Source organism: Danio rerio, chromosome 9 (genome assembly GCF_049306965.1).
Source record: "Danio rerio strain Tuebingen ecotype United States chromosome 9, GRCz12tu, whole genome shotgun sequence".
NCBI classification, from domain to species: Eukaryota; Metazoa; Chordata; class Actinopteri; order Cypriniformes; family Danionidae; genus Danio; species Danio rerio.
In genome coordinates, this window is record NC_133184.1 from 24563223 (window position 1) to 24590529 (window position 27307).

The 27307-nt window shown below is 36.8% G+C and overlaps 1 protein-coding gene across 8 annotated transcripts in view; it reads right to left on the minus strand.

Annotated features, from left to right (window-relative positions):
• The window catches only part of arhgef49 (Rho guanine nucleotide exchange factor 49), a 62002-nt gene that overhangs the window by 4704 nt on the left and 29991 nt on the right, over positions 1–27307 (minus strand). For 2 of the 8 annotated variants that reach the window (XM_073911943.1, XM_009304629.5), the window contains exons 2-6: positions 22970–23119; positions 17140–18629; positions 7658–7835; positions 3805–4003; positions 875–1449 (exon numbers count right to left, since the gene is read on the minus strand). In XM_073911943.1, coding sequence (XP_073768044.1) covers positions 875–1449; positions 3805–4003; positions 7658–7835; positions 17140–18599 — 2412 coding nt within the window. In that variant the 5' untranslated portion in view covers positions 18600–18629; positions 22970–23119. Of the gene's footprint in view, positions 1–874; positions 1453–3804; positions 4004–7517; positions 7836–17139; positions 18630–22969; positions 23120–27307 lie in introns of those variants that run through there. The other 6 variants (XM_073911942.1, XM_005167568.6, NM_001159665.1 and 3 more) reach the window with 5 other exon arrangements.

Sequence of the window (27307 nt, forward strand, 5' to 3'; positions counted from 1 at the left end):
AAAGTTCCAATGAGCACAGTGGCCTCCATCATCCGTAAGTGGAAGATGTTTGGAACCACCAGGACTCTTCCTAGAGCTGGCCGGCCATCTAAGCTGAATGATTGGGGAGAAGGGCCCTAGTTAGGGAGCTTATCAATAACTCGAAGGTCACTTTGTAAGAGCTCCAGCATTCTTTTGTGGAGGCAGGAGAACCTTACAGAAGAACAACCATCTGGGCAGCAATCCACCAATCAGGCCTGTATGGTAGAGGGGCCAGATGGAAGCCACTCTCCGCCTGTAATTTGCCAAAAAGCATCTGCAGGAGGGAAAGATGAATGCAGCAATGTACAGAGACATCCTGAATGAAAACCTGTTTCAGAGAGTTCTTGATTTCCGACTGGGGTAACGAGTGGTTTCATAACAACTTGGTAAATGTCCTTGAGTGGCCCAGCCAGAGCCCAGACCTAAATCTTATTGAACATCTCTGGAGAGATCTGAAAATGGCTGTACACCGTCGCTTTCCATCCAACCTAATAGAGCATGAGAGGCACTGCAAAGAGGAATGGTCAAATATTCCCAAAGACAGGTGTGCCAAGCTTGTGGCATCATATTCTAAAAGACTTGAGGCTGTAAATGCTGCCAAAGGTGCATCAACAAAGTATTGAGGAAAGGCTGTGAATACTTATGTACATCTGATTTTTCAGGTTTTTTATTTGTAATAAATTTGACACTATTTTAGAAACTCTTTTTTTCACATTGTCATTATGGGCTATTGTGTGTAGATGTTTGAGGAAATAAATGAATTTAATCCATTTTGGATTAAAGCTATAACATAAAAAATGTGGAAAAATGTGTGCTATAAATATTTTCCGGATGCACTGTAAGTGCATCTCACCTGATCAAATGCCTGATCGATGCTGTCCTGCAGATGTTCTGTGAACTTTTCATTGACATCGATGAGCTCTTGAACATTGCTGAAGACCACGGCCAGCTGTTCTGCAGTCAGCAACCCTGCGCTCTGCATGGGACAGTAAAACTCCTCCTTGATGATTCGCAGATCTTCCCCATAGCTGGACTCGGTGTTGAGAAACTCCAGGATGGCTTCTTTGCGCTCTGTGCGTAGCTTTGAGCAGCGTTCACACATGCCCTCTCCATGAGCACCCTCTTTGTGTCCGCAGTCGGGACAGGGCTGCTGAACGTCCCAGGTCCTGAGGGACGGCAGGGGTCTCCTCCAGCTCCGAGCCAATCCATGGCCGATGCCGCTGTCCACCCGTTCTACCTCAGCTCCAGCGCTGTGACGGGCCCGACGGGGCTCTTCCTCATCCTCGCGCTCATCGCTCCAGCCCACCACACCGCTGTCTGCACTCAGGCTGCTGACTGTACTCCAGCGGTGCTGTGCGGAGCGTCTCACACCCAAACCCCTGCTTCTCTCCTCACCTCTGGGCTCTGAGCGACCCCGAGCTGTACCTGCTGCTGGAGACACACAACAAACAGCGAAAGATCAGCTCACACAGTTCCATCACAACAGTTACAAGAACCATTTCGGTCTAATCATAACGAGTGATCTTTTTTTTAATAAGAATGCCAGCTGAAAACATAGAGCAGAAAAACATTATAAAATATACACTACCAGTTAAAAGTTTGGGGTCAGTAGGTTTTAAAATAAGCTTCAAGCAAGGAAATAAGCACACCAAGGCTGATTTATTTCATCAAAAATACAGTACAAAGTGTAACATTGTGAAATGCTATTACACTATAAAATAACTGTTCAAAAGTAGTTTTTCTTTTAATTTATTCAGTTATCCCAGTAATTTTAAAGATGAATTTTCAGCTTCATTACTCCAGTGTTCAGTCACATGATTCTTCAGAAATTATTCTAATATTAATTGTTATTGTTGTTATTACAGTTATTAATGGTAATAGTAATAAAAGCAATAATGACTGGACTAATAATTTAATTTGAAACTACAGAGGATAAGTAATAAATAAATATTTAATAAATAAGTATTTAACAATTTAACATCTTTTTTAACATTTAATAAATGCTGTCTTGATGAACAGAATAATTTTATTCAAACAAAAAACATGAAAAAAAACTGACCCCAAACTGTTGAACGCTAGTGTAAGTGTATATTTTATATCTAAATATAAAAAACATTTTCCCAAATATATGCCTGTGTTTATTTATATTTATATAATAAATGTACACAGTAAACATGCTTAAATTATGTGAATATAAATAAACACAGGAATATATTTGGGTAAATGTTTTTTTATTTATTTATTTATTTATTTTTTACAATTTTTGCCCACCACTTATTATACTACAAACAATTTAACTATGTGTGTGAATAGCATTAAACAGATTTTCTTTAAAATAAAAACACATATCATTTAAACTAAATGTGTGAGAAATGGTGGAGATAGATGATGAAAACTGCCGTTATAATAAAAGACAGGCTGTTTGCCAGATAATTTTCATGTTACAATAACTGATGAGTGGCAGCTACAATTAATAAAATAAAAAAATATATATATACATAAAAAAAATAAATAAATAACAATTGCTCACAATTTATGATCTTGGATCTACCTCTGGGATAGATAAATATTTTTCGTAATAATCACTATTTCTATTAAGTGCCACATAATGATCTGAATCTAAAAACTGACTGAAACAATTAAATAACTAATATTTGTTGATACACTCAAATATTTTTTTGTGGTTTGTTCAAACTATTTATTTAGAGTTAACTGAAATAACACTATTTTTGAGATTTTGGGGGACAGCTTAATCGTTTTTTTTAATCCCCTTAAATTTCTTAAGTTAAGAAAGTTTCTTTTGGGACAACATGAATGAATTGTGTGGAACCCTGAATTTATTACAGTGTACTAATAGAATGAACCTTTTAAAGCTGCTCGTAATTTGTTACACGAGTTTCTAAGACCTATATCAGTGGTTCATAAACTTTTTTCGCCAAGTACCACCTCAGAAAAAAATTGTCTTTCCAAGAACCACAATAATGAGCAGTATTAAAATACAGTAGCTTAGTAGTAGCCCAGTAAGGCAGCTACAGTTCTGCACAGTTCAAAAACATGGCAGATTAATTCCTATTATTAAGAATATTTATTATTGTGAGCCACTTTAAACATAAATAGTCTGATCGCTAACACTGTTCTGTGCTTATATGAAAAAAAATTAAAAACGTCAACTTTTACATTAAAATGTGCTTAAGGTAAAAAGAAAAGTGTTGTACTTAAATGTAAAGTATAGTAGCCAAACTAATCAATACCTGGTTTAAATACCTGTTGTATATGATTTGATAACGTGAAAAACTGCCTGAAATTAAATGTCAAGGGCAAAATATTTTTGTGCCATTAAAATTAACTAGTGAGCAAAAAGTTTTATCAAAGATGTATCAAATGTGATACAAAATAAATATGGAAAAAAAGTATATGACAAAAATTTGTTTGCTTGCTAGACAGTTTAATAAACATCTCAGTTCCGGAAAATGTGAATTTTCTGCCTATTTTTTTGACATGTCAGGTCTTACAGGGTTAAAATATTCTACGCATTAAAGAGTTGTCTAAAAGTCTAAAACAAATATGCACACTGAATCCAGCTGCCATGATGCAGAAAAATAAGAGCAGTCTCCAGGGTAGAGGTTATGCATGTGACGGCACTATAAATGCCACCCACGGCCAAGTATTATTAATAACGGAGGCATAATCACAACTAAAGTGATACCCTTGGGTTACAGACAAGCCTAAAATGTTTTCAATGAAATAATCTCAGTGCAAACTAGGACATGAGTTGAGTTGTACCAGTGTCTCTGTCTCTGCGGTGAATGTGCAAGCGTGCGGCGGCGGCGATCTTCATCTCCAGCTGCTTCCGCTTGGTGGCATCTGCAGGCATGGGGTCGCTGTAGTGGGGCCGCAGACGACACTCACGCTGGGCCTTAACAGACTCCGCCAGCTCATAGGCCGCGTCTGAGCTGGAGCGTCTGCAGCCCGGCCCTGAAACCTGCCAACGGGATGGAGATCTGTTAGACGGCTGTACACATGGCAGAACGCTGCTCTCAGATATGCATGTGACAGTGTAAAACCTCAGTGAAGGCAGATCTGATCTCTAAGCACAAATGAGAATTGAAGACACCACTAACAGCTTCAGACATCGATCACTGAATTCCACAATGTCCAGAGGGTGTAACATTACCGATGCCTTTTAATATGTTGAACTGGTAAGTGGACAGTTCATAGCTATAAGTTTACTAGCCACTTAGCATTTTCACAAGCCACAATTTTGTTGTTGGGAAAATATATTTTATATGCATAAATTTGACTTTGACATGTTAAAATGACTTGATTTAGATTTTATGTCCACAATCCTCCTCATTTGTTTCACTTTTTTTGTGTATGAGCTTGCTCAATAAGCATGAGCAAATGGGTTGTGATTACATACTGTCGCATTGCAATTAGTTTTTATTTCACATGACTTTTTAGGGCTAATTTATCCAAATTTATCTCTGACCAAACAAAAATAAATCATTATTTCTTAGCCACAACTTTTTAAATAATGTGTAAAAACAATTATAGCTGTATATATGCTCTTTTATTCAACAAAACTTTTCTTTAAAAAAAAAAAGAAATAAAAAATGATTATCATGTATCTAAAATATGCACAGTAATCTGTGCTGGCTAAAAGTCTCAGCTCACCAGTTAACTACAAATAAATGGGGAGTTAATCTTCTAATAAAGCAATGTTATTGTAAAAATTGATAATTAAAGTTAGAGCAAAAGTGGCAATCGCTGCTGCTTACATAAGGACTTTAAAACAAATTGTATCTCGTGTATGCAGCAGGACTGTGGGTGCACGATCCTCACTCTTTGTCCATTCTATTTAAGTTGCGTTTCCTCTAAGAACTGTTGCTTCACACAAGTAAACAGGAGCGTGCAAACTTTTTGTCAGTCAAACTGCTTCTCAATTCTAATATCAGACTTGTACAAATTTTGGGCTATCTTTATTGTCGAACCATGCTTTTAATTATGAAATTATTTTCAACCAGCCAAAGTGGCTGGAGTGTCTGTCTAACCCGCTACAGCTGAAATCTACCACATTTGGCGGAGTTAATGTCAAGCCCTAAATAGCAGTATAACTATATATTATACTGCTGTCTATAACTACATTTTATACTTAGGTTTCAATTGACCTGAGTTTTATGAGACTTACTCACTTCACGTCCTGTCATTTCTCTCTATACTATGTCTAGAAAATAAATCAAAAACACATTTATGTTCAAGCCTGGACTCTAGAAAATAGCTAATTTAAATTTTTTGTCTGTCTCAGTTATCCTAACATTGAGGTACATCTCACAATGACACAACAGAAGAGTCAAACTTTAAATAGGAAAATTATCTTATCTCTTAAAACAATTTAAAAATGATTTTTGATTGAATTAATTTTTAATTTTTTTATTTTTGGTGAGATGCTAATGGTCTAATCCAGTTCAATAATCTATGCTAAATAGTCAAAGCTATAAGTGCTCCCATCGGATCGGATTCAAAAATGGTAAAACTCAACTGTTTTAATCTAGAAGAGTTATAGGGGAATGAAGTGAATGAAAATATAGTTGAAGTCAGAATTATTAGCCTCACTAAATTTTTTTCTTTTTTTTAAATATTTCCTAGATGTTTAACAGAGCAAGGAAATTTTCACAGTATGTCTGATAAAAAATTTTCTTCTGGAGAAAGTCTTATTTGTTTTTTTTGTGTGTTTTTTTGACAAAATTAAAAGCAGTTTTTAATTTTTTAAACACAATTTTAAGGACAAAATGATTACCCCATTTAAGCTAAGTTCACAGAAAAAACATTGTTATAAAATAACTTGCCTAATTACCCTAACCTGCCTAATTAACCTAGTTAAGACTTTAAATGTCACTTTGAGCTGTATAGAAGTGCCTTGAAAAATATCTAGTCAAATATTATTTACTTTCATCATGGCAAAGATAAAAGAAATCAGTTATTAGAAATGAGTTGTTAAAACTATTATGTTTAGAAATGTGTTGGAAAAAAATTATCTTCGTTAAACAGAAATTGGGGAAAAAATAAACAGGGGGCTAATAATACTGACTTCAACTGTGTGTGTGTGTGTGTGTGTGTGTGTGTGTGTGTGTGTGTGTGTGTGTGTGTGTGTGTGTGTGTGTGTGTGTATATATATATATATATATATATATATATATATATATATATATATATATATATATATATATATATATATATATATATATATACTATACATCTAAAAACTTTGGCTCTTCATTATACTTATGAAGGTCTTATCTTTTAAACCAGCTTTAATATTTTTTAATGTGTTTTAAATCATTTTAATTCTTTATTGTTTTTATTTATTATACCTGTTTAGTGATTATTTTATGATTCTTTTATTTCTTTTTTCTTTTATTTGCTTATTGTTACCTTTAAACCATGACAGTCTGGAGTGTGGGCAGCCTGTTGCACAAGACTTCAAGGTGATGTCAGGAGCCACAGCAATTCATTTAATATTCAACCAATAATCTAAATCAATAAAAGTCTTCTTTGACATTCTATTGGAGAAAAACAACTTGTATCTTGAATAAGTGAAAATTAACAAAATATTTTTATTTTTTGGGTATAGTTTTACTTTAATTTCTGACTGAATTATCCATTTAAAAGATTTATTCTATTACCTAGTCTTAGTCCAGATGATATTTCATCAAAAAAGAGAACAATTTACAATATATAAACTTTTTTATACTTTTTATAAAATAAAATAAAAATTTGGGTAAACTATAGAAAGAATTGCCACACACTCTGACACAACTGGAAATGTTCATCAAGATCATATTGTTTTGATTAAACATTATCCTCGGCTGTTTTTTTCAATACTAAACACTTTTGTCACCCAAAGTTAAAATCAAGTCAGTCATTTCATTTCCCAGTATAAAATCCTGTTTCCCTTCAATCATACAGTGGAAGTCAAACGGATTGGTCAGCACTTGTTATGTGGACTAAAGCTGTTCACACTGACTGAATCTGCTTCAACTAACAGAACTGATAACCTTTTACACCTCTGCAACCATAGAACGCAAATCCAAAATGACATGTCGTCTCATTCAGTACATTGCGTGATTCAGTTCCATCTGATCCAGACATCAACGACGTAAAAAAAGCCCTCAAAAGATCTCCCGACAGCATTATGTTCTCATGTTATCAATGTACGAGACACAAGACACCACGGCTTCAGGTGACGTACAGAATTATTAATAAGGCAGCAGTTCTCTTAATTAAAACCCCTGTAACAGAGAGACAGAAGAAGCATCCTCCTGCACCAATGAATCACATCAACACTGCGCAGCCTTCCTCAAGAAAAAAAACACACACACACACACACATGCAGTTGTATGGGTATGAATGAATGTGCTGCAATGAAATCTGGCTGGCATCTCAAGCAGCAGCAGCAGCAGGAGCCGGACACACAGAAAGAAACAGAAATCATTTACCACCATGAAACCTGGCTCTAATCCTCCCTGCGTGTGGCTCTCTGCTGCATTTCTGCGGTCGCCTCTACCTCGCAGATTCCCCTGCAACCTCATGCATGACACAGACGCCGGCGTCCATATTCAGAGAGAGCATCGCTTACGCATTCTGTGTCCGCTTTCCCCCGCCGTCCCGTGGGCTCGGTGCAAGCCTCCTCTCCGCAGGCCTGCGTCGTCATGGCAACGCAGGCAGATTGATGGCAGGGCTGGGTGATGCCGGTGACATCATCGGGCTCGCGCGACAGTCGGACGGGCGTCTCGGCTGCAATCTCTGCACTGCAGCTGGAGCAGCGAGGGAGAGAAAGCACAAAAGACAGCAGAATGGAGGTGTTAGATTATTGGGATTGTAATTCCTGATTCACCATTCCTGCGTTGTGTGGCGTTTTGGTCAACCCCCACATCCCTTAGAGAGGAGCAGTCGTGGCCCCGGAGCAAAGGGGTTCATGGAGGACGGCAATTAGACGCATCAATTCACATTAACACCTGAACTCTCTCGCCAAAGGGGCTCAGAATGAGAATAAGCAGAATCAATCTTTTAGATTCTTTTGTGTGTGTGTGTGTGTGTGTGTGAGGTTAGAAAGAGAGATTATTTATCCATGAATGACCCCACACACTGCAGACGATGAACAAGTAACAGCACATAATGGACAAATTACACATTGACAGCACAAATAACAGCACATAAAGTAAAACTGTAGGATAAGATTTGATTTCAGAGAATATTGAGTGTTTGTTATAAGTGTTTTTTTTTAATAATTCTTAAAATATTTGATAAATAATTAGATAACTGCAAGAGTAGGCATAGGACGATAACCCATTTCAAGGTTTATCGCGGTTTGCAAAAGTCAAGGTTTTGAAAACGGCCAGAATTTTCAAAAATGTTTTTTGCGACTATTTTATGTAGTTTTTTACGGAAACAGTATCTCCAGCAAAAAAAGGACCCACTACATCAAAAGCGACTGTTTCAAAATATTTGAAATGTTTCTTAAAATAAAATATAATGTGTTCAATGGGGGAAAAGTGTTTTTTTCCCCTTGATTTTTTCAAGGTTATCATACGGTCACAATGTTATATCGGCCCGTGCCTATGCAAGAGTAATAAATTTTAGGTTTTTAAGAAAATATACAACTTCATTAGCTAGCGGGGTGAAAAAATTATATTTAATAAATGAATAGTTTTATTAATACAAATAGACATTTATAAAATTAAATGAATATTTAAAAAAAAAAAAAAAAATATATATATATATATATATATATATATATATATATATATATATATATATATATATATATATATATATATATATATATATATATACAGTTGAAGTCAGAATTATTAGCCCCCTTTCGATTTTTTTCTTCTTTTTTAAATATTTCCCAAATGGTTTTTAACAGTATGGAAACTTTCACAGAAAATCTTCAAATGGAAATTTTCACAGTATGTCTGATAATATTTTTTCTTCTGAAGAAAGTCTTATTTTTGTATTTCTTCTAGAATAAAAGCAGTTTTTAATAATAATAATAATAAAAAAAACATTTTTGGGACAAAATTATTAGCCCCTTTAAGCTAATTTTTTTCAATAGTCTACAGAACAAACCATCATTATACAATAACTTGCCTAATTACCCTAACATGCCTATACCTTATTAACCTAGTTAAGCCATTAAATGTCACTTTAAGCTGTATAAAAGTGTTCTGAAAAATATCAAGTAAATTATTATTCACTGTCATCATGGGAAAGATAAAATAAATCGTTTATTAGAAATAAGTTTTAAACTATTATGATTAGAAATGTGCAAAAATAATCTTCCCTCCATTAAACAGAAATTGGGGAAAAAATAAACAGGGGGATAATAATTCAGGGGAGCTAATAATTCTGACTTCAACTGTATATATATATATATATATATATATATATATATATATATATAGTTAATTATGCCATCATATTTAAATAATAGACTATTGTTCAGCTTAATTACATATGAGACATTTTAGTGAGTGTCTTCTGTAAATTATAAAATTTAATAAGAGAAAAAAAAAAACAACAACACTTTTAACATGTAGAAGCTTGAAAATCCCTTTTAATCTTTGAGCATAATAAATGCTGTCAAAGAATGCTGAATGCTGTGTTCAGTTTTGACACCTATTAAAGGTATTAAACAGCTGTTTGCTCAAGCCATTGTTCTCATACAGCCATCACTCTCATTTAAAAACAGGTGTTTTGATTGATTTGTTATAAGCCCTTAATTGCTTCTTCCACAATGCTTCAATCTCCTCTGATGCCTCACTACCTCAATATCTGATAATGCTGCGCTGATCGCTGTCATACATTTGCATAGCCGCCATCTGAGAATAATGCTGACAGCACAACCTTGAAGCTCTGAAGCATTCAAAAGAAAACACAAAGACAAAAAAGCCTTGACATCTCACTAGGAGAAGACGAATCACAAAACGCAGATGTTAAAAGCTGCCGTGCGACTGATGTCGGCTTTTTCATCCCAACAATAAAATGTGAGAGAGTTCATCCACAAACCTGTAGCCGTGGATTGACAGTAATTAATATTCCACTCTGAAAACGGCAATAAAAGCAATGTCTTTCACACATGAATGAAACTGTCATTACTGCACTGCAGATTTATTACCCGTCATCTCAACAGTGTCGTGTGAAGCCATTAATTGGATTTTTCCTCTAAATTATGCTATAATTTATATAAAAAATGATTCCAGTGTACTATCGGACGTTGATAAAGGCGCTACTTATTAGGTTTAAAAGTACAGTGCACATCCAATCAATCAAATAAATGACGTCACTGTACCACGTTCACATGTTTGAAGCTTTGCCAACAAAATGTAAGCCTGGAGCATGGTAAAGCTCAAAACGGTGCTCAACAATCTGCTACGGTTTCCAGCTTGAACAACCTATTTACTAGAAATGGTGTGTGCAACAAGATTTGGGATACGTTTTTTTATTGTTTGGTGCATGTGTCAAAAATGTGGATATAAAACATGCGATATTAGAGGACATTTCACCCTAAACTGAAAGTTTTGGCATGATTTACTCATCATTCACTCTACAAAAACCCTGTTTGAGTTTCTTTTTTCTGTTAAACACAGAAGATAATATTTTTTTAAACTATGAAAACCTGTAACCACTGACTTCTGTAGTATTTTAGATTTTTCTACAATGGATGTCAGTGGTTACAGGTTTCTAACATTTTTCAAAATATCTTCTTCTGTGTTTAACAAAAAAAGAAACTCATAAATGTAAATAAATGTAAATAGTAAGTAAATTTATCATTTTTGGGTAAACTATCCTTTTAAAGAGACAGCTCACATAATAAATACATTTATTTAGGCAAAAATAAATTAAATAATATGAACACGAATACATCTACAACTTGTTTAGATTTTAGTCTGTCTAAATATAATGTAGTAATTGCAATGTTGCTTCATCCATATCTTTTTCTTATAAGGGTGCCTCAGACAATCATTCATGTAACAATAAACAGATATCATTTATATATTTTTCTATTGTATCATGGAGTAACTCTTTCATGAACTTTTCTCTGATTATTTAATGGTAAATATAAGCCAATACTTAAAATAAAAATAAAAATTGTGCTCATATAGATCATAACACTGTCTTGGATGTAATCAGATGTGGATTAACAGTGGATTATCCATTACAAGCTGCCATAGTTTACCGCACCACCGTTTTCCATTGAAAAAAATAGTTTGCAACGTTTTATCTGGATGCTAGCCCTGTTATCTAAAGATTTTTGAGGTAACACTTTGCATTAAGGTTCCATTGGTCAATGTATTTAGCATGAACAAAATATTTAAAAACTATTAATTTTATATAGTTTTTAATATTTAATTCATGAAAATAAATTTGTTTATTGTTAGTTCTTGCTAACTTACAGTGCATTTAATAATGTTGTCATGCACAACTTCGGATGTTATCAATGCATTAGTAAATGTTGAACTATGATTAATAAATGCTAATAAAGAATTAGTTAATTATTCATTCATTCATTTATTTTCCTTCGGCTTAGTCCCTTTATTTATCAGGGGTCACCACAGCGGTATGAACAGCCAATTATTCCAGCATATGTTTTACGCAGCGAATGCCATTCCAGCCACAACCCAGCACTGGGAAACACACATACACCCTCGCATTCACACACATACACTACTGCCAATTTAGTTCATCCAATTCACCTACTGTAAATCTTTGGACTGTGGGGGAAACCGGAGCAGCCAGAGGAAACCCACAAGAACAGGAGGAGAACATGAAAACTCCATACAGAAATGCCAACTGACCCAGCTGAGGCTAGAACCTTGCTGTGAAGCAACAGTGCTAACCACTGAGCCACCGTGTCGCCAATAAGTTACTTTATTAAAGTAAAATAAGTAAAATTAATAAAGTATTGCTCATTCTTAGTATGTGTTAGAAAATACATGGACCCTAATGTAAACTGTGACTCTTTTTGCTTTTGGCACTGTCTGGGATGAAATGTTGCATTTTCAATGCATTTCAAAGTGTGATTATTTTTGGTCTCTGAAGTAAAATAAACTTAAATGGACTGAAAGAAAATCTAAATAAAAATGGCAAATATATGATGCCTGCATTAACAGTCAAAATAATGAAAAAAACATTAAATGAAAACTACAAAGATGTCCATAAGGATGAAAGGATTTAAGTAACACTTTAAAAATAATAATAGGCTTATTTTACAAGTCACCTACAGTTAAACAGTTGAGTTTCACCTGGGAGAAGCACTTTTAGCTTAGCTTAGCATAAATCATTGAATCTGATTAGACCATTAGCATCACTTTCAATTTTCTTATTTAAATCTTGAATTTGCATTGTTTTGTGTTAGTACACAATGTAACTATAGAAGATTCAAGGTTTAAATTTGAAAACTATCTAAACCCTTTGGTCATTTTTAGCGAGATGCTAAAGGTCTAACTTTAGAAGAGTTGTAAAATAAGCCTATTTTCAAAGAAAAGTGGAGTGTTCCTTTAAATAAGAGCATTGGCTTGTTCATCTTTTCTGTCAAGCAGAAAACAAGTACAAATACCTATATAAAAGTCTCATAAAAGGGCTGGAAGCCCCAGGCTGCTCTGGACTAAATGAATACCCACACTTGAGGCACTGCTACAGCTGGGATATTGGAGGTTATATTTAGACTGTTCACAGCCTGGATTGAACTCCTGCCCTGGAGGGACGTAACATTAGAGAGAGGCTCTGTTATGTCGAAAAACCTCTCAACAATTAATCTCTATATTACATCTGAAACAAAAGCGGCTAAAGGAAAATCTATACAGATTTATGCATGCATGCTAAATTCGAAGAGACTGTCAGGGCTAGAGGTATGTGCTGTTACGATAATCAAAATTCCAGTCAGGTTCGCATATTTTACGCTTGTGTCAGATTCTGTGTGTTGAAACGTGATGTTGGTGGACAGGTGTGAACCAGACAGCGAACCACAGCACATCAAATCCATGGAAGAATGTGTATAATACACTTACTGCTTGTGTAAATCAGTTGGGAATTTATGGAGTTTGTTGCTATAGCATCCAGTCCCGTCCCTTTGGTTGCTGCTACTGCAAAAACTCCCCCCCCCCCCCCCCCCCCCAGTAATAGGGGCACAGGATTTGCAAGCATTAAATCAATATAAGTGTAATCAATGAAAGTGTAATGTAGCTGCATACATTTTTCCATACACTTTCAAACATTTCTTTTGACAACAGGATGCAATTGTACCATAATTTAAAGAAGACACACTTATTCAGTGTGTACACTCACCAGCCACTTTATAAGGTACACCTTATAAGTACCGGGTTGGACCCCCTTTTGCCTTCAGAACTGCGTTAGTCCTTCGTGGCATAGATTTTGGTCCATGATAGCATCACACAGTTGTTGTCAAGAAAATATCCCTCACACCATTACACTATCACCATCAGCCTAAATCATTAATACACGGCAGAATGGATCCATGCTTTCATTTTGTTGATGCCAAATTCTGACCCTAACATCCTAATGTCAGAAATGCAGAAATGGCGACTCATCAGACCAGGCAACAATTTTCCAATCTTCTATTGTCCAATTTTGGTGAGCCTGTGCCAATTGTAGCCTCAGTTTCCTGTTCTTAGCTGACAAGAGTGGCACCCGGTGTGGTCTTCTGCTGCTGTAGCCCATCCTCCTCAAAGTTGGACATGTTGTGTGTTCAGAGATTCCCTTCTGCAGACTCGGTTGTAACGAGTGGTTATTTGAGTTACTGTTGCCTTTCTATCAGCTGGAACCAGTCTAGCCATTCTCCTCTGACCTCAGGCATCAACAAGGCAGTTGCACCCACAGAACTGCCGCTCACTGGATATTTTCTTTTTCAGACCATTCTCTGTAAGCCCTAGAGATGGTTGTGCGTGAAAATCTCAGTAGATCAGCAGTTTTTGAAATACTTAGACCAGCCCATTTGGCACCAACAACCATGCCACAGTCAAAGTCACTTTAATCACCTTTCTACCCCATTCTGATGCTCAGTTTAAACTACAGCAGATCGTCTTGACCATGTCTTCTTGCCTAAATGCATTGAGTTGCTGCCATGTGATTGGCTGATTAGATTGCATTAACGGGCAGTTGGACAGGTGTACCTAATAAAGTGGCCAATGAGTGTACAGTATATTCACCAATTATCAGTCAGGCATTTTAGAACAACAATATTGTAATGACCAAAAAATGTAATTTTTTATGTAAAGTTTATCTAATTAATTTTATGTGTTCCTTCTACAAGAATAGTAAAAATAATAATGTAAAATATAATAACATTTTGCATGAGCACTTATTTATTCAGAAAAGAATCTAACTATATCTGTTAATCTAAATGTATTTAGGATTCTCTCTTTGTATATAATATAGTTTAAAAGTTTAATAACAACGCAAACATCAAAATGGATATGGATAAACTTATCCACACAACTATATTTTATAAAAACACAATTTTATGTCTTAACTCAAAAAATAAAACTATATTTCATTTTGAATTATTTTAACTAGCTTATTAATTTTTTTTCCTGCTGAGTTGTCGTTTTGTACTGGAAATACACTGATTAGACAGGACATTTAATATAGTTTTTAATAGCCAGGTTTTTACATTCCTAATGCAGCCAAACCTGCTAATCACCTCAGAATATGCCCATATATGCAAATATCACATCTGCTACTGTGTCTGGAATAAATGAAGACATTGAGAAACACATCAATAATGATACATTCACTCTGTTTCTGTGTATACAAGCTGCACAGAGTTGCTAGATAAATCAATACTAACACAAATACTGATGCAAACGCTGTTGTGGGATTCATTTTCACAGTTAACAAGCGAAACTGATGACCACGAGATACACTGCTCCAGCTGATGTCCATTTTTACCCAGCATGCTGTTTTGTTATTTAACTCTAAATGAAAGGGATTCGCCATGTTTGAGATTTTTTTAATTCATTTTGTTATGGTCAGTTTTGGATATACAGTGCTCAGCATATATAAGAACACCCCTCACAAATCTTTTAAATCCATATTTTAATAGGAAGCTGTACAATATTATATTTGTGCATATACATTAGATTAGTCAGTACTGAAGCCAAATCTGGCTAACAAAATAACTTACAATAAGGGTCCAAAAACTAGTACACCCAAATGTATATGCTATAGAAGAATATTAAATACAAGTTTAAAAAAAGAGGAAAAATCAAGAGAAAAAAAAATGTAAAACTTAGTGGAAACTTTGTAGGTTGTAATTTTTTGCTTGAATTTAATTGTATTATCTTTCAATTTCTAAATATGTTTGGTGACTAAAATATTATTTTAATAAATATATCTGTTTAATAAATCTGTTTTGTTTAAATGCACCAAAATACATTGCCTATATTCACTGAGAAATGGATCAAAATATTCATTTTCAAAATGAGGTGTACTCAATCATGTTGAGCGCTGTAAATGAGTAAACCCCTTTTGAAAATTAATATTTTCATGCATTTTACAGTGAATAAAGATAATAAATTTTGGTGCATTTAAACAAAACAGTTTAATTAAACAGTCATATTAATTAGGGGGGTCATGGTGGTGCAGTGGGTAGCACGGTCACCTCACAACAAGAAGGTCGCTGGTTCAAGCTCTGGATGAGTAAGTTGGTATTAGAGTTTGCATGTTCTCCCCGTGTTCGTGTGGGTTTCCTCCGGGTGCTCCGGTTTCCCCCATAGTCCATACAGGTTAATTGAACAAGCTAAATTGTCCGTAGTGTTTTTGTGTGAATGCAAGAGGGTATGGGTGTTTTCTCGGGTTAGGTTGTGACTGGAAGGGCATCCGCTGCATAAAACATATGCTGGATAAGTTGGTGGTTTATTCTGCTGTGGCGGCCCTTGATTAATAAAGGGACTAAGCCGAAAAGAAAATAAATGAATGAATGACATTAATTAATATAAGAGTGTGGACACCTAACATCTTTAGGAACAGAAAGATAATACATTTATATTCAAATGAGGTGTTGCAAAAAAAAATTTAAATAAAACTTAAAATTTCTACAACATTTATTTTTTGGTTCTATTGATTTTTCCTCTTTATTAAAAATTGCTAAAATATTTTTCCACTAACATATTAATTGGGGTTTTCGCATTTTTACACTGTGACAGTTTTTGCTTTGGATCTGACTAAACTACTGTATAAACAAATATCTTATTGTTTCCTATAAAAAGTATTAATTTAATAAGAGAGATCTATAAAGGGTGTACTCATTTATGCTGGACACTGTATTTTGTAATAGCCAATTTTGATGTTAGTTTAGACCCCTAAACCCTTCCCCTTACCCATACCCCTCATTATGCACGTTCATGTGAAGGGGAACGGCAAGATAGCCCTTGAAATGGAGATTTGCCAGGACCACACTCGAAACAAAGGGGTATGAAAATTTCCCAGAATACACAAGCTACAATGGCAGCATGGCTGCACCCGGAAGTAAGGCGATCCACAAATTAGTATTTTTGTCAATATTAATTTCTTTTTTTTTATAACAAACAAGCACATGTATTCATATATTCATAACCGCATTCATGTTTTACCTTCATGCTTTAAAAAAACTGCTAAAATAAAAAACTCCAAACTTTGCTATCTACTGTATAATCCCTAACAATAACTCCTGTGTATTAGTCCCACAACATATTTTCACATATGGCACTCAAATCCCCTGTCAGAAAAGTCTTGTGGCTAATGACAAATCTTCAATGTAAACTTTCGTAAATATTGTGACCTGTGGCAAATCTTCAGTCTTCTTTCTGGTGACATTTGCCGGAATCCTCTTAAATCTGGTTTAAAATTGGCCATGAGCTCACGTTCAGATCTGTCTCAGTTTATCTAACAATGATACAATGTATATTATTTGTTTTTTTGATAATCTGTTTCACTCTGATGTTCACAACAATATGATTGAAATGATCTGTCACTATTTTAACTGTAAGTGCTAGGCAAATGTACATCACTCACAAATGTTCCGGTATAAACACAACAGCTCCTTCATCCACTCACCTTTTTTTAATAAGGTCCAGGGCAGATCCTAGAAAGCCATCCCTCATTTTGTAAATTTTGGCTCCATAGCTGGAGAGGTCTGTGCCATCAAGAAGGATTGCTTGGCAGCAGCTGGATGGGACATCACCGCTCTCCCTGCGGGGCGGGAAAGGAAGAACAGCTACATCTGTGGCCCCAGGGCCTGCTGGGCCCTTTGTCTCTTCCTCTTTTCCTGCAGCGGCTTGAGGATGTAATGGAGAGCGGGCTACTGGCCCTGTGCAGATGGGTCCTCCTGGGACCACTGTGGTGGAAATGAGCTCAGACATCTCCCCTCCACTGGGTCCACCAGCCGAATCCAGAGTGGTTCTGACGTTATTGGCAGTCCTTTCTGGATTCTGTGTGTCCTCACTTGGCCTGTCGCAACTCTCCATTTCTGAGGAGCTGTGGTTCTTACTGCTCTCCCTTTGCCTCATCCTCTTAAACTCCTCAAATGTGGGTATGTGCAGGCGGCCCATCGGAGGTCTTTTCCTCTCTGGGGTTGACTGAGCAGAGTTAGTGCAGATAAGTTCTGCAGTTTGAGCTTTACTCAGGGCACTAGACTCCTGTCTGCAGGTCAGTGCCAGGTTAGGGGTGCTCCTTTGCCTGCGTAGCTGAAGTCGTCGCATCGCTTCTTGTTTGATCTCCTCGGGACTTGTGATGCGACGGGCACTCAACTCTCGCTGTCCATTTTTTTGTAAGAACGCCAGCCCTGGCTGAACTGCTACATCCTGATGCATTAGAGACGGTGCATTTCCGAGCACAGGCTGAGGGCGCACAGGTTTAATGGGCTCCGCTACGCGTGTGCTCTGGAGTCTCAGCTTATCCCGAAGACCCTTTCGGGCATTTCCATTCATGCCCCAGTCCTCAACCGCAGGTAAAAGCCATTGCGGGAAGAGTGGTATATCCTTCTTCAACACCCCTCGGCGCCCGTAGATTGCCATGCCATCAGGGGACGGCATTAAACCATAGACCTGCTGTTCCTGAGAAGCACCATCGTACCAGTGACTCCGTGAAGTGCAATGCAGAATAAACTCACTGTCCACAGTCCTGTACGGATAAGCATTTGGATCAGAAACGGCAGCCCAGTGCAGGTTCTCCAGGCTGCGGTACAGCCGGGTACCACCGGTGTTAATGCAGCCCTGTGGAAAACGCAGTGTACTGTAGCCAGACTGACCGGCAGGCTGTTTAAGGGGATGCATGCTGCTGGTGGAGCAGTAGAGCCCCAGATTGCTGAGCAGGCCATTGTTGTTATTGCAGTGTCCAGGTGTTACGCCCTGGGCAGGGAAGGAGGGCACCCCGTGATGAGGGAAAGCAGACAGTGGGGAGCTGAGGACGGACAGGTCCATGGACAAGTCCATGCTACAGCCTGCAGGTGACCCTGCTGGGGAGTAATCACATTGTGGGGCTTTCACATCCGGCATGGCCACAGACAGAGCTGCCATATTCCAGAAAGGAGCACCGGGATCACAGCCCTGCAGATAAGCACAGACAAGGAATTGGCATCATGTTCACTATATCAGTAAACTCACAAACACATGGTGGTTAAAATGTTTCATTCTAATAGTAAGTTTAAAGGGCACCTATGATGAAAATCGTCTTTTGGAAGCTGTTTGGACAGAACTGTGTGTAGCTATAGTGTGTCCACACTCATATAGGGGTCATAGAAACACAATAAGTCTCTTTTTTTAAATTTCCTGACATTAAAATAGAATCCATATCCCTCTCATTTTCTCCCTTCTCAGGTAGGAGTGCGGTTTCCCCGCCCACCGATTTGATTGACGGCAGCGTATTAACACGTCTCCATAGTGACACCTATGATCATATCAACAAGACAGGATGTGCGCATAGCAACTGGGATTAAAAGATCTCTTCAGCTCCCTGTGATCATCAATCATCATCAAATGTAATCAAGAATGAGTTTTACACATTTAAAACATTTTTAAAACAGTGGATGTTTGTAATGAAATTACAGAGATTTTAGCGTCTTTATTAACTCAGTCGCATATCAGTACAATTATAAAAGAAGATGCTTTAATCCCAGTTTGTGGCACGTGGGAACGGTGGACAGGGAAAACTAGCATTGAAGACACAGGCAACAAAACCAGCCACACGGTGTTCAGAGTAGACAACTCCAATATTCTGAAAGGTATAATAAATTATGTGATGGGTGTTTTGAGCTGAAATTTAACATATGCATTCTGGAGAAATCTTGAAAAAGGGGTAACATACAGTAGGTGCCCTTTAAAAGATAACATTTTTATTGATATTTTATTATCTTTTTATTTTTCTCACAGAATAAATGGGCTTATAATTCAGTTTTTAAAACTGTGCTACTTCTTCATTAACACATTGGGTAAAAACTTGAATATTCAAACATGTTAGGAATACACTCTGCTGATAATTCCTCATACGTGAGCAATTGAGGGTTTTAAACCCCAGATATGATCTTAAATTACCTAAGGTTAGAAAATTAATCATGAGGATTTGCCATTAAAGATTACAGAAGGTAATCCAAAAAATGCAAAACGACTTTCTTAAAGTAATGGCTTGCATGTGAAAAAAATCAGTTACTCACTTTACCTTGCAATGACCCTACAAATAGCTCCCTAATGCTGTGCCCTTCAAGGGTGCAAAAATGCAGTTTGCTATACATTTCTCACATATTTACAATAAGACTGGCTATTGTATATTCCTCATGATGAAGAACTAGTTGAATATCATATGCAGTTGAAGTCAGAATTATTAAACCCCCTGAATTATTAGCTCCCCTGTTTATTTTTCCCTCAATTTCTGTTTAACAGAGAGCAGACTTTTTCAACACATTTCTAAACATAATAGTTTTAATAACTCGTTTCTAATAACTGATTTATTTTATCTTTGCTATGATGACAGTAAATAATATTTGACTAGATATTTTTCAAGACACTTTTATACAGCTTAAAGTGACATTTAAAGTCTTAACTAGGTTAAGTAGGTTAACTAGGCAGGTTAGGGTAATTAGGCAAGTTATTGTATAATGATGGTTTGTTCTGTAAACTATCAAAAGTATTTAGCTTAAAGAGGCTAATAATTTTGACCTTAAAATGATGTATAAAAAATTAAAACTGCTTTTATTCTAGCCGAAATAAAACAAATAAGACTTTTTCCAGAAGAAAAAATCTTATCAGACATACTGTGAAAATTTCCTTACTCTGTTAAACATCATTTAGGAAATATTTAAAAAAAAAAAGCTCAAAGGGGGGCTAATAATTCTGACTTCAACTGTAACTCACACCAAATAATCCTACCAAATACAACATTACTGTAACAGGGGACATGTAATTGTCTTAGAGGTTTAATAACCACTGATATTAATAATGTGACTTCTATAATCGAATTCATTTTCTAAAAATGGCTCATTAATTTTTTTTTAGGAAGCAAATGTTGAGGGCAGTCATGTCTGGGATTAAAGGCATAAAACTGAGAGGAAGGAAAATGAGAAGGGACAGTAATGAAGAGAGCCACAACACTCGCCTGGGGCTCTTATTCCGTTAATCAGATGAGAACCACGGATTAGCAAGGAGAGCGCTTCGCTTTCAGTAATTAGTACAAATTGCCTTGCTTTGGGCCATATTAATATCCACCCGTAATCTTAAACAGAAATCAGGGTCAAGCCAAAAGTTACAAAAGGGCATGTCGCAATCATTCTGGGCAAGGGAGCAAATCCATCTAGATGAATATTCATCATCTTCACATTGGCTGTCAGACAACAACAATAGCATTGCAATTAGATTAAAAAAGCCAGTAATTTAAGCGACAAAATCTGGGGGAAGCCCAGCATGTTCAGGTGTTCAATTTACGTTTGGCACAATTTAATTAAAACTGAGCTATTGAAACCCCTCTGGTATTATCAGGCTAATTTCAACGCTCCATTTGGGAGATAAGAAGAGCAAAAAAAAACCTTTTTGTCTTTCTGTGAATTGTACAGTGGAGCGCTCGGGAGGAGTGAGTAGACTCACTGTCTCAATAGCGCTGCCAGTGTTTTCTTTCGATTGCGCCTGAAAACTGCTGACGTGTGAATAAACAGTCAATTAGCATAAGGAGCTTGTTTAATGAGCATGTGGCTCAGGATCAGCTCACGCCGGGCCCACTATGTCCTCTCTGTGTGTGACAGACAGACAGACAGGCAGATGCTCCATTTCCTATTTAAGCAGAATTATCAATAACAGACAGGTCCTCCCTGAGACACAATCTCTACACCAAGACAAACACACGTAAGTCTAAAACATGTGATAACTGCCATTAATGACAAACTAATCAGGCTGCCTGATTTATTGTGTATTACCTATGTTTCCATCCACCTATTACTATGTTCGTTTTGGATTAATTTTAATGGAAACGCTAAGATATTAACCATGATGAAACTACATTTACCTAAACAATTGCAGAATGCGCATCACAAAAAATCATGTGATTTTGATTCAACAGATCATGTGATAACAAAAATAAATGAAATAGGACGGAAATACAAACAAACCAGTGGACAAAATACATTGTTAAAGATCTGAAATGTCATTTTGGTCATTCTAAAATCCCTCAGCCAAAGTCTGGTATCAAAGTGGTTCAGTATTATTACCTACTAGAGCAGGGGTGGCCAACCCTGTTCCTGGAGAGCCACCTTCCTACAGATTTCAGTTGCAACCCATATCAAACACACCTGCCTATAATTATCACGTGGTGTTCAGGTCCTAATTAATTGGTTCAGGTGTGTTTGATATGGGTTGCAACTGAAATCTGCTGGAAGGTGGCTCTCCAGGAACAGGGTTGGCCATCCCTATACTAGAGTCTAGAACTTGAACAGTTATTGAGAACTGCCCGTTGTGTTTTATCTTCATCTTTTGAGGCGCAAGTAATTTATTGTATAAAAAATAGTCTTACTGCAGAAAAACACATTTTTCTTTTTGTTATTTGACACCAGTTTATCAGGAAGTAGCAATTTTGATTGTCTTGATTGGTTGGAAACTGTGCTTTATTTACAAATGTCGTATGCAATATTCAGTTGTGTGCACAAGTTTAAATCGCACCTTTGGATGGAAATAAAGCATTTGTGTGTACTGTATCCAGGTTTGTAGCCAGGGGGGGTTCAGGTGATTTAAAGATCAATCCCTCACTGGCAAATGTTCAGAATTTGTCCCATACATGAGCTTATTCGTCCTATTTTGACTGCTATGCCATCATGGTGAAAATAACCCAACGAAAAAAGGCTTTAAGACCAAGCAGCTTCGGTGTGACTTCTTTTAATCAGTTTTGGGCAATACTAACCAAGTCCGAGTCCAACATCCAGCTGTGCAAGAACACGTACAATCTGACATAAGAGAAGTCATCTTTCACTACTGTATTGTTTTTAAATGGGTAAAATATTGTACAAGTAACTTTTATTGTAAATCTTTGACCTTTCTCTTGAAGCAATAAATGACCAATAAAAAGGTATAAAGCACCAAAAGCGACCCATAATAAATAGAATAATGAATTCTATTTTGGCTAAGGTAGTCAATAAGTGTGGTTATGATGAGCATCCAACAAGCTAATTCAGAATAGCTCTAAAAATGTCACTAAAACGCAGTATTTGAATTTCAGAATTCAATTGAAAATGAGGTGTATAATTGCAAAAAGGTCTACTTTTTGAGAAAAAAGAACCACCCCTTTCACCAGGCTGGCTTCGAGTCTGGTATCTATATGACCTTACATGTATTTGCAGATATGTGCTGTCTGAATGTTAGAGAAGAGTATTGCTCTGTGTTAGCCTTTGTTGGTTCAGTCAGAAAAAACTTACCCCATTGTAATCAGCTCTGTGTGAACCTTTCCCCTGCTTGCTTTAGGCTCTCATTCACGGGCTCCGAGCCAACAGATTCTCTTTTGGTTTGGGTTAAAGGTAGACAGACAATCCTCAGCTCCAGACTGCTGAGACCTCAAGCACCGAGAGCTACAAAAGAAGAGAAAAAATATCAATACAGGCATCCAAAAATATCACAGATCGATTTCAGTATATAGTGAACAAAGGAGACTGCGGTATTTCTAAAGATCGTATAAGCCTGTTTTCTCTGAGAGAAAGCATTAGCATGAATTTTGTCAAGTATGAACCAGTTAAGAGTTAAGTAGTCAAATGCTCAAAATAAACAAAGTCATCATTGTGGATTTTCCTTAAATAAAAACAAATTGATTTCTCTGGCAAATCTTGTGATCAGCTGCTTTGCTTTCTAAGAAAGTTCTGGCGAACAAGTGTTTTCTATTCATTTTCTCATAACAAACTTTAGTACATTAATGAACTAATAAATAATAATACAATAATAGAAATTTTTTTTACAGAAAACCAACTGTCATTGTTGAAAATCTTAGAGACATATGCACTTCAACATCCAATGATTCAAAGCTTCAAGACACCCTGGAGTACTTCTTTTGAGATTGTATCACATTTGTGTGTGTTGAGCATCGCTTAAGAAAACGTTAACACCCATCAGCTTTAATTGTGGGGAAAACTGGATCATTTTGAACTTTTTTCAGCTAATTTTATCTAGCGGGTTTAAAATAATTTTTGGAGCGGGATCAAAATCAGTGACGTAGCGCGAATCTGCTAGTGGAGTGATGACGCATCAGTTTCTTATTTTTATTCATAGCAGAGTTTTGTTATCATATGAGAAGACCCTGCTTCTTAATTATTCATCAGAAACCGTGCTTTCCAAAGGTTAAACAGACCTATCATATGCATGTCCGCGCACGGCACTGGTCATATGTGTTTGTTTTCATGATCCACGGGATTTGTTGCATGTTTTTCCCTGTGATGCTGTCAGGGCCGATACAGCAAAGCTGTTGGTTTGAAGCAAGCATTTTTGTCGGTAGAGAATGGCAGACTTTGTCTTTTATCAGTTGAGATTGTTACCATTCAGACACAACGCCTATATCCAACCCAGGCTCATTCTAAAAACGTAGTCCCGTGGACGTTTCTGGAGACCGCGAAATACGTCCCGGGAGGTACGTAAGGCTGCATTTCATTTTTTTTTAGCGAACGCTAAGAGGCGGTATGATGCTGTTCTCTTTCGCGAAATTCCAGAAATCAGACGAGGGCTTTTCTTTTTCTAGACGGCTTTTTTAAATTGTTGCTCGGGTTTAGGGAAGTGAGCGGGCGGGCGGGTCAATCGGTTAATTTGGTTGGGTTTAGGGAAGGAGGAGGGTGGGTCAGCCGATTGGCCGGTCGCGCAGTCAATCATTCAGTCAGTCAGACAGCGGCCTCTGGTGGGTTCTCGCAAGAACAGCGCGGGCGCGAACGGCACTCGCGAAAGACATTTGAGATACAAAAAAGCGCACAAAGCGGCCTCTCGTGGATTCGCGAAAACAAAAACTGCAGAAATACGTACCTCCCGGGACGTATTTCGCGGTCTCCAGAAACGTCTATGAGACTATGTTTTCAGAATGAGCCTGGATTGCCTATATCCAGGCTGTGTTCACCTATTCTTAAAATTCTCTGGATTACCGGCAGGGCTGATGGTTGGAACAGACAAGAGACCTGCTGCACTGCTATCCACTGTTTCTGCGTTCAGACCCGGGGATTAAGAAGGAGAGAAATCCTCCTCATTTATAGTGTTTATATAAACATGATTATCTTTATGATGATAAAACAGATTGTGGTTATGTGTATATAAAATTGTGAATAACAAATGTAGCAGGGCATTAAATTATTGTTTATTTCTTTGCATTTTAAGTTTGTAAACTATAAAATCATGGGTCTTTCTCATTTTTAAAAAAAATACTGAGGTAGACTTGAACCAAAAGAGGGGGGTTTTCATGGCCCTTTAAATCTCTGAAATTCAAGGCATGTTGCTGAATTGGGATTTAGAGTTTTATGTCCTCTCACCTCAATATCGGCCAGAGACCTTCTGGAATTACCCCAGGTTGTGATAGCGGCATGTCAGTGATTGCGGTTTCAATGATTCCTCATTACTGAGGCGTACACTGCCCGACCTCCACCAGAATGGAGTTTGGCTTCAGTCAATAAACACATTCAGTTGCACTTCCACTCCATCTTACTAATCACATGCGCTCTTGGTGTTTGACGAATTTCTCTCAGTATGTGTCCAGCTGCTCGAATGTTTCAAAGTAACGAAACTTTAAGGACTTATGTAGGACATCAGTAAGCTAAATTGAGGCAAGAAAACTTGTACTGGCAGTACATGAGTGCATAGACGTTGCACTTGCACTCTTTAGTCAGACTCATGAACATATGGCAGTTATGACTGGATATTTTAATGAATCATTCAAAATGACTCATAGAAGCTGAATCATTCAGAAGACATTCCGAATAACATACTGTGTACAAAGTACACCTGTTTTTAAGATGCATATTAATTGACTGATTCACAAGTAAATGAGGGAGACATTTCTTTCCATGCTATTTTAATTTGTCTCTTTGTTCAACACTTTCATGTTTTTGTTTTTTTGAGAGAAGGGTCTATAAGCCAGTATTTGGATGGGCTTTAATCTGATCTTTTTATCTAATAATGTATAATAAGTAGTGGTGGGCCATTATCTGCATTAACGTGCTGCATTAACACAAGACTCTTGTCGGGCAATAAAAAATATATCGCCGTTACTCTATTCTCAAAGTTGGGTTGGGAGCTGGGTCTATTCAAGCTATCAGCAGGATGCCCTTCTGGATCTTTCACTTACTTCGAAGACACAACTGACTACAATCACATGGACATCTGTAATAGTAATTAGCCTTGATAGACCATAATAAAATTAAGGTGTTTATGTGAAATGCTTTCATTTAAGAGTTTCCTGTAAGTTTGGGTGACTTTAACTGCAGTTCGGCAGGTTTACATTCACTCATGAACATTTTATTCATGCCCCTGTGACAAACTGGGGTATTAGACGCAAATAAGCAATAAGGACTGGTGAGAGTGTTATGGAAATTAATAATGCACGCAAAATGGAGAGAAAAAACTTTCACTGCATTTCATGGTGTGTGTGTGTGTTTGTCTTTGTGTGTGTTTGTGTGTGTGTGTGTGCGCGTAAGTGTATGGCTTTTTACTGACAGCCGCGTGTGTGGATCTTGTCGGAAAATATGCCAAAAAGTTCTACATGACGGTAACATAACTTTTGATTGCGGTGTTTACTTCAATAATACCACTAATATATGCATACTCCATGTCTTGATTCCATTTCTGTTTAGTTCAATTATGACTTTATTCAGTTTAAGATAATCAAAAATCGCTGTTTCGAGCTTATGTAGGCCTACAGTTTAAAATTCATGTTTAACTGAATAAACAGTTAGTAAACACAAGTACATCTTATTGAACATCATTTATTTCCTTCACCAATTATTGTAGTAGAATGGTTTCTCAAGCAGTTTGAGAAACAGGATGAGCCCTGGTCTAATGCGCCACTTGGCTTGAGAAACCCATTCTCAAAGACTTACTTAATTTTTGGGTAGCACGCATATTCTGAATGCCTTCGGCAGAATTCATATAATCTAGATTAAAACATTTATCTATGCCCACCTATAATTATAAGCTAGATTTACTATATAGGAATAAGAAAGGAGGCAACAAACAGGGTTCGCTCTATAGGCCCAATATCAAAATCCCTGTCAAAATCCCCAGCTAAAAAGCAGAATTTCCATAACATCAAATGAACAGAAAATATAATGTTAAAAAAATAACAATATCAAAATGATTTTAGCTTTTAGAAATTAATCAAATGGAACTGAAAAATAACCTGTACCTACACTCAAAAAAGTCAACCAGCCACTTGGTCGATTTGCAAAATACTAACAGGTCTTATGGAAAAGAAAAGTTTAGTTCTGCTAAATGACTCATTCTAGTTGTTTTAAACTAAATGAAGAAATAATCAAATGAATTAGATGACAACTTGTTAATTGAATGAGATTTAAGCTCTTCAAATAAACAACTCTCTCTCCGGGGAGTTACTGTGAGCCTCCATCCTAGTAGGTGGCAGTATGCACTTATAAGCTGGTTTGCATACCTACCAATAAAACCACATAAGGAGTCACTGCGTGCGCATGCTTAGCTAAACAGACTGAACCTTTGAATTTTTGCCAATGTGGTGTTCCACATATATATGGACAACTTGTTCTTGGCACAAATAACTTTGAGAC